This window comes from Terrapene carolina, unplaced genomic scaffold (genome assembly GCF_002925995.2).
Source record: "Terrapene carolina triunguis isolate 2854851 unplaced genomic scaffold, T_m_triunguis-2.0 Scaffold85, whole genome shotgun sequence".
Taxonomy (NCBI): domain Eukaryota; kingdom Metazoa; phylum Chordata; order Testudines; family Emydidae; genus Terrapene; species Terrapene triunguis.
The window spans coordinates 53,596,713-53,611,124 of NW_020664436.1; the positions used below are offsets into that span (position 1 = coordinate 53,596,713).

General features: G+C 45.4%; 1 protein-coding gene across 2 annotated transcripts in view; it reads left to right on the forward strand.

The window, feature by feature from the left end:
- The first annotated feature begins 2,748 nt into the window (after window positions 1-2,748).
- MED23 (mediator complex subunit 23) overlaps window positions 2,749-14,412 on the forward strand; it is a 52,742-nt gene continuing 41,078 nt past the window's right edge. For both annotated transcript variants that reach the window (XM_024208253.3, XM_024208254.3), the window contains exons 1-8: window positions 2,749-2,888; window positions 9,495-9,526; window positions 9,650-9,737; window positions 10,730-10,854; window positions 11,004-11,115; window positions 11,841-11,939; window positions 12,844-12,945; window positions 14,176-14,245. In XM_024208253.3, coding sequence (XP_024064021.1) covers window positions 2,829-2,888; window positions 9,495-9,526; window positions 9,650-9,737; window positions 10,730-10,854; window positions 11,004-11,115; window positions 11,841-11,939; window positions 12,844-12,945; window positions 14,176-14,245 — 688 coding nt within the window. In that variant the 5' untranslated portion in view covers window positions 2,749-2,828. The remainder of the gene's footprint in view (window positions 2,889-9,494; window positions 9,527-9,649; window positions 9,738-10,729; window positions 10,855-11,003; window positions 11,116-11,840; window positions 11,940-12,843; window positions 12,946-14,175; window positions 14,246-14,412) is intronic.

Here is a 14,412-nt window from a genome sequence, read left to right on the forward strand (position 1 = left end):
GTTCCAGCATAGAGCACAGGTCAACCTGGTTATAGTGACCTTACAGCAAGGACACTACGCAGAGAGCCAGAGTGAATGACTGATGAGTGAGTAAACGTAGGATGATCTTCATTCAGCACCCCCCCCAACCCTTCTAAAATACTAATTAGGTAAAATTAATAACCACACGCCCACTGGGCATGCTTGTAAGACATGTGACTCCTTTGAGGAAAAAGAGTATAAGACTCAAGCAAAGTAATTGATGCTGGAAGAAGCAACGCTCCAAGACAGAGTAGCCAAAACTCTGCTCCGTGGCTCGAGTAGGACTGTGAACCAGAGGGGTCTCAAGGCAACCGAGGCCTTGCCTCGAGGGAATCCAGACAGACCAGAGGGCTCAGAAGAACAGACCTGGAGGGAAGAAGTCATCTATAAAATTGGTAATCACATTCTCTGTTTGCCAAGCAGGAACTGCGTGGGGCTAGCGCAAGGCCTGTTTGTGTATGTTTGTGAAAGAGAGACTCGTTAAGAGGAATGTATAGCTCTTAATGTCTAACATAGGAGTTATGTGCTTAATATAACCCTTTACCACTTATATAATTCCTTCTCAATAAACTGCTATGCATTGAAGATAATTACTGTGGACCTTTTTCACTGGTATGACAGTAATCTGCTCCACTGGGAGCCAGTAGAGATCCATTTCAGGGGTAGTAGCATCCCCTGGTGTCAATAGTCCCTACCTGTCCTGGGGCAGCAGGTCAGGCTCCAAGGCGGGGGGACTACGAGGCTCCGTGCACTGCCCCCGCCCGGAGTACCGGCGCCGGCGAATGGGAGCTGGGGGGCAGTGTCTGCGGGTGACAGCAGCGTGCACTGCACAGTTTCCTGCCCCCTTCCCCTCCTGCCTAGGAGCTGGACCTGCTGGCCACTTCCGGGGCGCAGTGCGGTGCCCCAGGACAGGCAGGCAGCCTGCCTTGGCTCCGCAGCACCGCTGACCAGTGTTGTCAGATGCTACCGGTGTGGTGTTCTGCTTTCTCCTATGTTGATATCACTCGGCTGCATGCGTGTGTTCCCTCTGTGTGCTGCCCCAGCTCTGCGCAGATAGCTGACCCAGCAGACCCGAAGAGAACCCCCAATAACCACAGAGTCTAGTAAGATGCAAAGTCACGTCGACTAGGTTTATTGCGATCTTGGACACAATTGCAGTTCCCTGTAGGTTTCTTAGCCTAACTCAGGGCATACTACGAGAAAGTGCTCTTGGCAATGGACCTGGCTCAGTCAGTGGCGGGACTTTCCACTGCCCTCTCGGCCGGACAAAGACACTACCCCAGGGATACATTCTTATACACAGGTACAAACAAGTTAAACATCACTCCTGACATATTGAGGTGCAACCCCTCTATGTAGCAAGGTGCCGCCTCTCACCTTGTACAGATTGGTTCGATCAAAACAACACTATCCATCATATTCCCCTTTTGGCCCTGTCATTGGGATGGGTCAGCCTGTTCCTTGTTGTGTGTGGAATATACAAGTATGCGAATGTTCTGATATCTGGTGTCCAGTACCTTTTAGCTATGTCTCTTTTTGCAGCATCAGCCCTTTCCTTGCCAGCTTCTGTGAGCAGGGCCTGCCTCTGGCTCACAGCTTAACTTGCTTTATGTTAGCAAAGTCTTGACCATTACTTTAGTTCAGGCCTTAGGCCTCATACCGGGCCTCTGATACCAAGGTTTATATCTCAGGGCCTCCTCTTACTACAACCAGGAGCCACCAGAGGTAAGCCCGTGCCCCAGCCCTGAGCCCCCTCTTGCACCCCAAACACTACATCCCCGGCTCTACTGCAGAGCCTGCACCCCCAGCCCAGAGACCCCCTTCCATACCCTGAACCCCAGCACAGGGAAAGTGAGTGAGGGTGAGAGAGAGCGATCCATCCAGGGATGGGAAATGTAGTGAGGAGGGGCTGGAGCTTTGGGGAAGGGGTGGGGCCTCACAGAAGGGGTGGGGCTAAAGTGTTCAGTTTTGTGCCAACAGAAAGTTGGCAACCGGGGAGGGGGGAGCAGCCTGACGTCCAGTCCCCTGGAGCACGGGTGCCTAGTCCCTGCACCTTAGAGTGTTGGGGCTTAGCGTAAAACAGCCCTGCTTGTGTCCCTAACGTTTTCCGGCGCTTTGCAATGGAATCATAGAAGATCCAGCCCCCTGCTCAAAGCAGGGCCAATCCCCAGACAGATATTTACCCCAGTTCCCTAAATGGCCCCCTCAAGGATTGAACTCACAACCCTGGGTTTACCAGGCCAATGCTCAAACCACTGAGCTATTTCTCCCTCCTCTCAGTTTTCTCTTGTGATTCAACAAGGCCTCGGTTGAAGACGGAGGCCTGGCCGCTGCCTGCGCCACTGCGGACAAGCTCTTGAGATGCAGCCCCCCAAAGTGGGACTTACTGGATAAGCTCTGGGAGCCACGGGAGACGGCAGGGCCGGGCCTGAGAGAGGCTGACACCCGGGGCGTAGCTAGCCTGGTCCCCGCCATACACCCTCGCCCCAAGTCGGGGCGCGCTCGTGTTCCGCACCGGCCTGTTTCTCCCCGCGGCGCACACGGGGTCCGGCCTCGGTCCAGCGCGTAGCGCCGGGGCGGCCTCAGGCCAGAGGGGTGCGAGAGCCGGAGGCTGGGGGCGGCCCCAGCGCGGAACTGCTCGGCCCGGGAAGCTGCTTCCCGGCGGGGACGGGTTCAGGGACGCACCTTCCGCCGGGGTCGCTGCCGGACCCAGAACCGCCGCCGCCTCGGCGCGGGAGCAGGAGCTGGTCCCGGTTCGGTGCCGCCGCTGCCCGCAGGGAGTCTGGGGCCGAGCCCCGGGCGGGGCCATGGCGATCCCGATGGTGCCGATGGAGACCCAGCTGCAGAGCATCTTCGAGGAGGTGGTGGTGAGTCGCAGAGCCGGGCCGCCCCAGCCCCAGGGGCCACGGGGTGGGAGGGAATGGGGGGCTCTGCGGTGTTGCGAGGCGGGTCTGGGTGTTGCGGGGGCTCTGGGATGTGAGGAGCTGGAGACTTATTTACAAATTGGGGAGTGATCCATAGGTGCTTTGTGGCCCTTGCTGATTTTGTCCCAGCATCATGGGGCCCGGGGGGCAGTACGGGCCCCGGTGGGATGTTGTTACAATTTTAAAGAGCTGGTGTGTCCCAGTAATAACGGGTTGAAAGAATGAGGCAACAATAAAGCAGTTTGGTGGAAGAACATAAGTCTCAGCTCTCTACTTGCCTAACTAAAGCTAGATTGTGGTGATTTGTAGATACGGCAGAAGTTGGTTTTAAGGAAGGATTTAAAAAGAGGACAGATGGTGGCTTTGAAAATTCTGATAGGAAGGTGGGTTTTTTTCAGGAATAGGGGGATGATTTGGGAGAAATCATGGAAATACTCGAGAGAGAAGGGGGTGATCAAGGCAGGCATCATTGGCAGAGCAAAGACAGGTTTGATGGGTCATTCAGTTGTCAAGCTGAGTAGCGCAGGGCTAAATGATAAAAACACCTGAAAAGCAAAACCAAGGAGTTTGTGTTTGATACGGTGGAGGAGAGGGGAGCCAGTAGGGGAATACAAAGAGTAGGGAGATGTGGTTGGAGCCAGGAAGATGATCACAGTATTTTTAGTAGACTTAAGGAAAGTGATGTGGCAGGTATCTAAGTCAGCGAGGTTGGGTTACAGTAGTCAATGCCTGGGATGACAAGGGGCTTAACAAGAGATCTGGCAGTCAGACAGAAAAGGCTGAATGTTAAGTAGAAGCAACAAAACTTGGATAAGCCCTGGTTATGCAGGTCTTATATTAGTGGTTCTCACAACAAACTCTTGCTGGTGGCCAGTCTGACATGTTTTCCTAAAATATGTAATTAACTTCAAGCAAAACAAATAAATATGTATCTATACATATCCAAATCATTGTAACTTATTAATGTAGGGTTTTTTTTCAGATTCAATAATAAAAATAATATACATTATCTCCCTCAGATGTAAACTAACTTGTTTGTCTTAGTGATTGGCTGAACAAGAAGTAAGACTGAGTGGATTGTAGGCTCTAAGTTTTTACATTGTTTTGTTTTTGAGTGCAGTTAACCAAAAAAAAAAAAAATCTACATTTGTAAGTTGCACTTTCAGGATAAAGAGATTGCACTACAGTACTTGTTATGATGTGAATTGAAAAATACTATTTATTTTGTTTATCATTTTTACAGAGCAATTATTTGTAATACAAATAATCAAAAGTGAGCACTGTACACTTTGTATTCTGTGTTGTAATTGAAAACAATATATTTAACAATATAGAAAAACATCCAAAAAAGTAGTACATTTCAATTGGTATTCTATTGTTTAACAGTGCAATTAAAACTGTGATTAATTGCGATTAATTTTTTTAATCATGATTAAATTTTTTGAGTTAATCGCGTGAGTTAACTGCGATTAATCGATAGCCTAATTTAAATATTCTTTTTATATCCACCCTGAAGTGACTAAAGAACATCATTAACAAACTTAAAATATTTTTTTCTGAGAAACTTGCTTTTGTCTGCAAAATTGTTTTGGGCTTATGGTTGTGAAGATCACCTGATAATGTGAACTGATTAAATACTGTGTCTGAATGTTCAGACAGACACTTCCAATGGTTCTATTGTACTCATGGCTTTGCCAACCACTAGAGAAATTAACGAATGGTTGCTTTCAGTGCTGCTATTTGTAACTTTCATTACTCTGTGGACAGCTGTGAAACTAAGGCCTTGGCTACACTTGCAGATGTACAGCGCTGTGAGTTAAACCTGACTTCGTGCAGCTGAGTAGTGAAAGCACTGCAGTCTGTCCACACTGACAGCTGCCCAGCGCACTGTCGCGGCCAGCACGTCACGTTTGGCTGTCGAACTATTCCTTAAGATCCAAAGTGACAGTGAGGGTGAGGTGTCCGACGATGCTATCGAACCGCATAACGCGTACGACACGAAATTGCTTGTGGCATTCACGGACATGCTCAGCACCGTGGAACGCCGCTTTTGGGCTCGGGAAACAAGCACCGAGTGGTGGGATCACATCGTCATGGAAGTCTGGGATGACAAGCAGTGGCTGCAGAACTTTCGGATGAGAAAAGCCACTTTCATGGGACTGTGTGAGGAGCTTGCCCCCACCCTGTGGCACAAGGACACAAGATTGAGAGCTGCCCTGCCAGTGGAGAAGCGGGTGGCTATTGCAATCTGGAAGCTGGCAACTCCAGACAGCTACCGGTCGGTCGCAAACCAGTTTGGAGTGGGAAAGTCGACCGTTGGAATCGTGTTGATGCAAGTTTGCAAGGCCATTAATCACATCCTACTCAGAAGAACCGTGACTCTGGGTAACGTGCAGGAAATAGTGGATGGCTTTGCACAAATGGGGTTCCCTAACTGTGGAGGGGCGATAGATGAGACGCACATTCCTATTCTGGCACCACCCCACCTAGGATCCGAGTACATTAATCGGAAGGGGTATTTCTCTATGGTTCTCCAGGCGCTTGTGGATCACCGTGGGCGTTTCATTGACATTAACTCAGGCTGACCCGGAAAGGTGCATGACGCACGCATCTTTCGGAACACTTGGCTGTTCAGGAAGATGCAGGCCGGGACTTTTTTCCCAGAGCGGAAGATCACGGTAGGGGAAGTTGAAATGTCCATTGTGATCCTTGGAGATCCCGCTTACCCGTTAATGCCATGGCTCATGAAACCCTACACAGGGAGCCTTGACAGCAGCAAGGAACAGTTCAACTACAGGCTGAGCTGGTGCCGAATGACTGTGGAGTGTGCCTTTGGCCGTTTAAAGGGCCGCTGGCAATCTCTGTATGGGAAGCTGGACTTGGCCGAAAACAGCATCCCCGCGGTTATATCTGCGTGCTGTGCCCTCCGTAATATTTGTGAAGGGAAGGGTGAAAGCTTCACTCAGGCATGGACCTCCAAGGTTGAACACCTGGAGGCTCAATTTGCACAGCCAGAGAGCAGGGCTATTACAGGGGCCCAGCGCGGGGCTGCAAGGATTAGGGATGCCTTGAGGGAGCAATTTGAGGCTGAAATCCAGCAGTGATATCTGGTGCCCTGCACGGGAGTGAAGTGCAGTAGTTCCAATCTTTAGGAATCAGTGTTTGCTAAGCAGACAAGCAGACTTGCAGTGCCTGTTTATTTCCTGGGCTAAGGAGTCTTTTACTTTATGCAATAATAAAGAATGTTTTCAAAGCCAAAGAATCCATTTATTGAAAAGAAACAAGGGGGTGGAGTGGGGAACAGTACAATCACAGATTCGCGTATGTCCTGTCTGGTGTGCTGTGCCGTGAGTGCTGCACTTCAGGACAGCTATACTGCATGGTGATGAGGGTTGAGTGCAGAGGGTAAGGGTCGTGGTTTTCAGGGCTGGGTGGTGAAGATACTGGTGTTGGAGTCAGTGGGTGGCGTGAAGAACACGGAAGTTGGGGAAAGTGGGTTGGAGGTGACAGTGGGGCACAACAGAAAGAGTTTTGGGACAAGGGCTGTAGGGGGAGGTGGTGTTTGCGGTACTGCTCCTCTTTCTGCATGGCTACGAGTTCCTGGATAGAGTCTGCTTGGCGCTCCAGGATGCTTATGAGCCTATCAGTGCTTTGCTGCCGGTGCGCGGTGCTTTGCCGCCGGTGCGCTGCGTTTTCCTGGCGGATCCTGCTTTCTCTCTCCCTCCAGTCCTGTGCTTTCTCATTCTCTTTAATAGATTGCCGCATCACTTCTTGCAGCATGTCTTCTTTGCATTTTCGCGGTCTCTTCCTGAGTCTTTGCAGTCTCTGAGCAGGCGATAAGAGGGATGGCTGAGGTCTCAAGGTTGATGCAGCTGTAGAGGCAAAACGCAACATTTAACAGAGGCAGCATTGTTTATACCAGACAGAGTACTTATTCCCCCTGCATTTAAGGAGTAGAAAACACACAGGGTCTACACAATAGCATAATTTTCCCGTCCGAAACAGAGCACACATATCCCACGGGAGCCTCAAAATGGTGAGTAAGGGGGACTGATTGTTTCAGGGCTGCACTGTCCTCTGGGTTTCTGTGCCTTGGGGAGAGCCAACAGCTTCAGGGAGCACCTACACTGAACACTGTCCCAACATTTTCCACAGGAGTTCGTCCTGGACGATATCTCGCTGCTGAGGGTGACCTGGGAAGCAAGGGATGGTCTTCTACTGCAATGCGGCTTCCGCCCTGGCCCATATGCAGCTTGCCTGTGTGCAGCAATGGTCCCCCCGCCCCTCGCGGCACAGTGGCGCGGATACGTTAGCCTGGCTGGGACAAGGACCACGGTGGCTCTCCCGATAAACCTGCGCAAGCGCATTGCACACGTTCTGGATGAGACATTCGAGGAGATTACTGAGGCCGATGACCGCGATGTGATAAACCACATCAATGCACTATTCCGCATCTAGGCATGCATGCCTAACCCTCCTCTCCCAAAGAGCCCGCACTGAAAAAATTCCTCCCCGAAAAAAAACCCGCTTACCGGGAACGTGCTCTTCTGTTTGTCCTCCACCAAGTACCGGCCGCTGCGACTGGCTACCTTCCTCCTGGCTCGAGAAGAGCTCCTGGCTGCATGGCTCCAGGGATTCCGGGGTGTCTCCATCTGGCCCACCACCATCACTCCCGTTTTCCTCCTCCTCCTCTTCCTCCTCCCCCCCCACACACCGGCTCTGAAGTGTCCATGGTGGTGCTCGGAGTGGAGGTGGGGTTAACCCCAAGTATCGCATCCAGCTCTTTGTAGAATCGGTAGGTCGCGGGGGGAGCACCCGAGCAGCCGTTTGCATCGCTGGCTTTGCGGTAGGCACTCTGCAGCTCCTTCACTTTAATCCTGCACTGCAGGACGTCCTGGTCATGGCCCCTTTCCATCATGTCCTTTGATACCTTCCCGAAGGTATCGTAATTCCTACGGCTGGAGCGCAGCTGGGACTGTACAGCTTCCTCCCCCCAAACACTGATGAGGTCCAGCAACTCGCCATTGCTCCATGCTGGGGCTCGTTTGGCGCGTGGAGGCATGGTCACCTGGAAAGATTCGCTGATAGCACTCCACACCACGCCGGGCTGAGCAAACAGGAAGGGGATTTTTAAAATTCCCGGGGAACGTAAAGGGTCGGTCACGTGGTTGGTTACCTGAGGCCAGGGCAGTAGAGTTTGAACTGATGACCAGAGTGGCTAGAACAGGCATTGTGGGATACTGCCGAATAATTCTGGAGGCCGTTCACAGCGCATTGGGCGGCCACACTGGCGCCGCAGCGCTGCACTCGCTATTCCTCTCGGAGAGGTGGAGTACATGCAGCGCTGCAACCACAGAGATACAGCGCTGCAAATGCCTTGCCAGTGTGGACGAGGAGTGAGCCACAGCGCTGGGGGTGGCTTCACAGCGCTGCAACTCGCAAGTGTAGCCAAGGCCTAAGTATCAGAGGGGTAGCCATGTTAATCTGTATCCACAAAAACAAGGAGGAGTCCGGTGGCACCTTAAAGACTAACAGATTATTAGTCTTTAAGGTGCCACCAGACTCCTAGCTGTGAAACTGACTTTAGTTTCTGTCAAGAACTTAGGAGAGTCAACTCTCTGCAGGTACTTGGAAAAGCTATAAGCTGCTGTAAGCAGGCAATGCAAGGACTTACAGGTGAAAAGGACCATCAAAGGCACCCTCTATTCCTTCACATCCTATTACCAGTAGAGAATAATACTTAAAACATTTAATGTCATTATATATATATTGATGTGGTGCCATCATCTTGAATATTGTGTTCAGCACTAGACACCCTATCTAAATATAAAAGAAATGTGAAAGGTCCATAGAAGGGCAACAAAAATTATTAGAGGGATGGAAATAATCTCACGTGATATACTAAAAAAGACTGTTCAGAAAGGAGAAAAGTAAGAGGATATATAAAATAATTAATGGTATAAGGAAGGTAAATTGAGTATTTCTATATATCCTTATAATCCAAGATCATAGGATCATCCAGTAAAATTAAAAATCAACAAATGTAAATTAAATAAAAGGAAATACTTTCATACGCACAGCATAATTAATTTGTGGAACTCACTGCTGCATAATATAATTGAGGAAAAGAATTCAGTAGGATTCAGATGATTAGATCTTTATATTTATAAGAAGATCCACAGTTACACAAGCTAGAATAACAAGTGAATAAAAATATAAATCCTCCTACTTCAGTACGTAAATCAATCACTATGAGTTAGAGAGAAACTCCCTCCACCCAACTCCTCAAGAAATGTTGTTGTATATTTGTCAAAGGGCATGCATGGGAGGGCAGAGAGGGACATTGTACCTGCTGAAGCATCTGGTGCAGGTCACTTTCAAGAGACAGTATATCAGGCTAGAAAGACCATTGGTGTGATCCTATGTTACTTTTTACTGAACATGCCTCATCTTGATAATTCTATTTTCATTACTACTAAGTGTATCTGTAGCAGAGCTTTAGATCAAGTTGCCATTAATCACCAAGACTTGAACCCCTTTCTCTTACAGAAAACAGAAGTTATAGAGGAGGCTTTCCCTGGGTGAGTGTAATGACAATTTATTTGTGCATGAGATTCATTGTGACTATCTTCTATATCTGCTCTTTTAATTGTGCTACCTTTCAAGAACACATTGCAGATAACTAGTGTTCTTATTTGCAATAGCATGTTTATGGACACTCCTGAAGATGAGAGAACCAAATTGATCAGCTGCCTGGGAGCTTTTAGACAGTTCTGGAGCAGTCTTTCCCAGGTAAGCATTTCATTTATTGCTAATGTAGTTATATTTTACAGCACCCGATAGTGTACTAGATACATAGCTAAGGCATGATTCCTGTCCCAAGCAGCTCACAATCTAATTTCTGATTGGGGAAAGAAAAGTAGTAGGGAAATAACAAAACCCTATGGTGAGCTTAGATGGGAAGGATAGTGCTGACATCAATGAAATTACATGATTACTTGGCAAAGGCTGGTGCACAACATGGTGTAGTAGTAAAGAATAACTCCTTTTATAAATATAAATATCAAAAGTAAATGGTCATTTCTGGGGTAAATGGGGTAATTTCTTATAGCTGTTGTGGTAGAAGAGGTTCTGAAGGAGGGGCTTGAATTAAAGGAGGGATATATTTCATGAAAAACATTTATGCATAAAATATTACTATCCCATGACTCGACCATTCTTGCAAAGCATGGGTCTTTGATATAGGTAGAAAGAAATGCATTATACATAGGGTTTTCTAAAGCAATCATTAAACTTCTCTGATTACTTTATGCACTGCCAAAATTCACTCAAATCTCTGTTGATGCATCCTGTGTTCGGCAGCCTATTCCACTCTGTTTCAAAGTAATCTGATTATTTGTTCCTGTTCACAAGTATCATTCCTTACTTTGGTATATCCTGCTATTATAAAACATTAATATCGGCAAATGAATGGTTTAATTTAATTACATACTGGATATATGAAGTCTTCATTTCAACTCTGTAGTCAGCCCAGCAATATACTTTCTTTGTTTCTCTTAACATAGGCTATCGGGATATAACTTTGTATGTCACAGATTGGGGAAATTTCTTGAAATAAGATAAAAGTGGATGTTAAAGGAGCGATCTTTGACAGATTAAATACCCAGAAGTCATTATCTCTCATTTGTTCCTTTTACTCTTAGTGTAGCAATTTGTGGTTTTAAGAAGAAGTTACTTACGTTGCCATAGTAAGTAGTTTATTTTAATCCTCCACTGTTTTCCAGGAATCTCATGAACAATGTGTCCAGTGGATTGTAAGATTCATCCACAGCCAGCACAGTCCTAAAAGAATTTCTTTCTTGTATGACTGTTTAGCAATGGCAGTCGAGACTGGTCTGTTGCCACCCAGGTATGTTTAGTGTTGGTGAAGCAAGAAATACAATATGCATAAGTTGTAGTATTGTAGATTAATTAAAAAAAATTCCTTAAAACTACTGTTAATTGGAAATCATCTACTTATTCTCGTGCATCACTCACTGTTGTATTCTTTTTTACTAGAATGGTTTGTGAATCTCTAATAAACTCGGACACCCTTGAATGGGAAAGGACACAGCTGTGGGCATTAACATTTAAACTGGTCCGGAAAATAATTGGAGGTGTAGACTACAAGGTATTTTTCCTAAGAAATTTTGGAAACTGTGGTGTTTTTTATAAGTTTATAGTGCTTCTTTCTGGTATTCCAGAGACTGTGTTGAACCTGTCTCTGTCAGTTTAGTATTTTGTCATCAATTAAATCAGATATTCTCAATTTTTTTCCTAGTGTAGACCACATCTTAATTAATATTTTCTGTTGTACACCTTACTTCCCAGTCATGGTGACAGAGTCACCTTACCTTCCATTTTCAATTGCAAACTAAATAAATAATATTCCTAATGCAATTTCAACAATTTTTTGCCTGGAAAAGTATTATTATAAAAGCATTTAGGGTAATATCCTCAGCTCCATCTCTGTGCTTTGGAAAGGGTCAGACTGAGCAATGTAAAAGGCACCTTACAGAAGCACTGTGTCTGGTGTGGGAAGATTTTGCCAGTGCAGGCACTGAGGAAGACATTCGTAAATCTGCCTCTTGGGGTATGTCTACACAGCAAAGAAAAACCCATAGCTGGCCTGTGCCAGCTGATTCAGACTCGCAAGGCTTGGGCTGCGGGGCAGTTTCATTGCTGTGTTGACTTCCAGGCTCAGGCTGGAGCCCGGGCAATGGGTTCTTACTGTGACTCTTAGAAGCAATGCACCGAACCTTGTCCTTAATATTTTCTGAGCTGTCTTCTGATGCACTTTGGCTCCTAGAAATTGAGAATTTTTGTGAACATTAATTTGTATATGATTTCTCTCAGGGTGTGCGAGATCTGTTGAAGGTGATCCTGGAGAAAATCCTAACTATTCCTAACACAGTGAGCTCAGCTGTTGTACAGCAGCTCTTAGCAGCAAGAGAGGTAACTCTAAACTGTTATATGGTGTCACAATGAAAAAGTTGGTCTCAATCTTTTGTCATTGATCTTCACAATATTCTAAAATGGATCTCTTTGGAGCCTTTTAGATCTGATATAAATGAATAGCTAAAGCTGATGACGTGTATTCTACTGGCTTTTGTGCCAGTGTATTTCAGGGTCATCTAATGGTGAGCCTTCTTGTATTATCTACAACAGTGGTTTCCTGCCTGTGGTCCGTGACCCGTGGGGGGTCTACAGACTATGTTGACTTCCAAAGGGGTCCGCCCCTCCATTTGACATTTTTTAGGGGTTCGCAAATGAAAAAAGGTTGAAAACCACTGATCTACAACATTTCCATTAGCCGGCTATCTGGGCATAGTAGAATGCAGTGATGTAGCCGTGTTGGTCCTAGGATATTAGAGACACAAGGTGGTTTACATCACCCACTTGGGCATAGTAAAGTCAGGTTAGAATCTCAGCCTTAAAGGGATGCTAAATAAGCTTTATGAAATCCAGTATTAATATTTTCATTAAACCAAAAAAATAAAGAAAAACAGTTGGGATTTAAATATTTCCCATTGTTGCAACCAGATATTGTAGTGTTGTGCTAGCGCATTAGAACCAGAAATTGAATCTCACCATTCTTCTTCTTTCATTGTCCAAACTGAGTAAAATGTAAAAAGCAAACAGCATAAAGGGTGAAAAACAAAATACAATTTAATGACAATTTCATTATAATCAATGTGATACTAATAACACAAGTCACAGTTTAAAAAAGTAACTTAATGTCCCTTCAAATCTTACATGTCTAGCTTCTAGAGCTCATTGTAGTTTAAATATTATTAAATAATTTGTTTATGGTAATTGTCCAAATTGCCTTACATTTTTAAATTTTACTTATTTCTAGGTTGTAGCCTATATTTTGGAAAGAAATGCTTGTTTATTACCTGCCTACTTTGCAGTTACAGAGATAAGAAAACTGTACCCTGAGGGAAAGCTTCCTCATTGGGTAAGGGTTTATTCATTGTATTTTATAAAGTGATATGTGCCTCGTTCTCTCCATACAAAACATTGGGTGCAGTTTTTTAAAAAATGGATGCCTAATGCCTTGTCTATACAGTACCTAAAACTTAGGTTGACCTAACTACATCGCTCAGGGCTGTGAAAAATTTCATGTCCTGTGCAATGTAGTTTGGTCAACCTAACCCCGACTGTAGATGCAGCAAGGTCAACAGAAGAATTCTTCCATCGACCTAGCTGTCATCTCTCAAGGGGTGAATTTACCGGAGTAACAGATAACCCCCTGCTATCACTGTAGTATTTGTCTGTGCTACAGCAGCATAGCTGCAGCTGTGCCTCTGTAGCACTTGAAAATATACACTTAGTTTCTGTTTAAGCACTAAATGAGGCCCCTGTACTGCAGCTGATTCGCTGGCAGATCCCTGTGCTTACGCGCGGATCATGCCATAGACTCCATGCAAGTGGCCTAACTTTCAAAATTGTTGAGTGCTCAGCAGGTCTTATTGATTTAAAATTTGGAAAACTAGGCAACTTATTTAAGTGCCTAAATATGGACTAAATTAGGCACCTGCTTAAAAACAACAACAAAAACTACACACAAACGTTGGCCATATTGCTTTAGATGTGCATCTGAATGTTATGTTCTCGAATTTTAGCATTTGAGACTGGGTTGAAATTCTTCATGTGCCTACCAGCTTTATTCACACTCTCCATATGACTAGGAAGATAAACAAACAGCTTTAATTTTCCAGTATGGCCAGCTTTGTGGCCTGATATTCACCATTACAGAATTATTTGGCATTTTCGTATAATCAAAACAGCCTTCACTTCCTAAAGATTGTGATACTCATTCAGTACATGTTCCTCTTGTCCTTTTGGTTCTTTTGAAGAACCAGATCTCTGGTTTTGCTTGCACAGAAAGGGGCATGTTTCTTTGATTAGAGGAGATAAGGGGTGAAACTCCCATTGATTTCACCGGGGCCAGGATTTCATCCAAGAAGTGGTAAGTTAAGTGCCTTTGAGGAATTGCTCAGATGAAAGGCAATAAATAATGTACATTGCAAGCATGTTGTACACATGAAAAGTAGCTATTTTGATTTGCTCTGATTTCTGCCAAAAAGAGCATATATCCTTCAAGTAACTTACCTGATTTAATGTCTTGTTTTAAATTGAATATTGTGTTAATTTAAATAATTTAGTATTAATAATCTTCTTTCAGTTGCTAGGTAACTTAGTATCAGACTTTGTGGATACCTTCAGACCCACCGCAAGAATAAATTCCATTTGCGGTAAGAAAGCATGAGTGAAGTGAATTTAAATTGAATTGAATTTTTAACCAGTAGGCCTAGCTAATTTGGGGTTAGCCTTATATGTTAATTCGTGCAAAATGCTTGAGTGTGTAGCATTTATGTAATACCTATCAATGACTTTTTTTTATCCTGCTTCAATTTAAAAA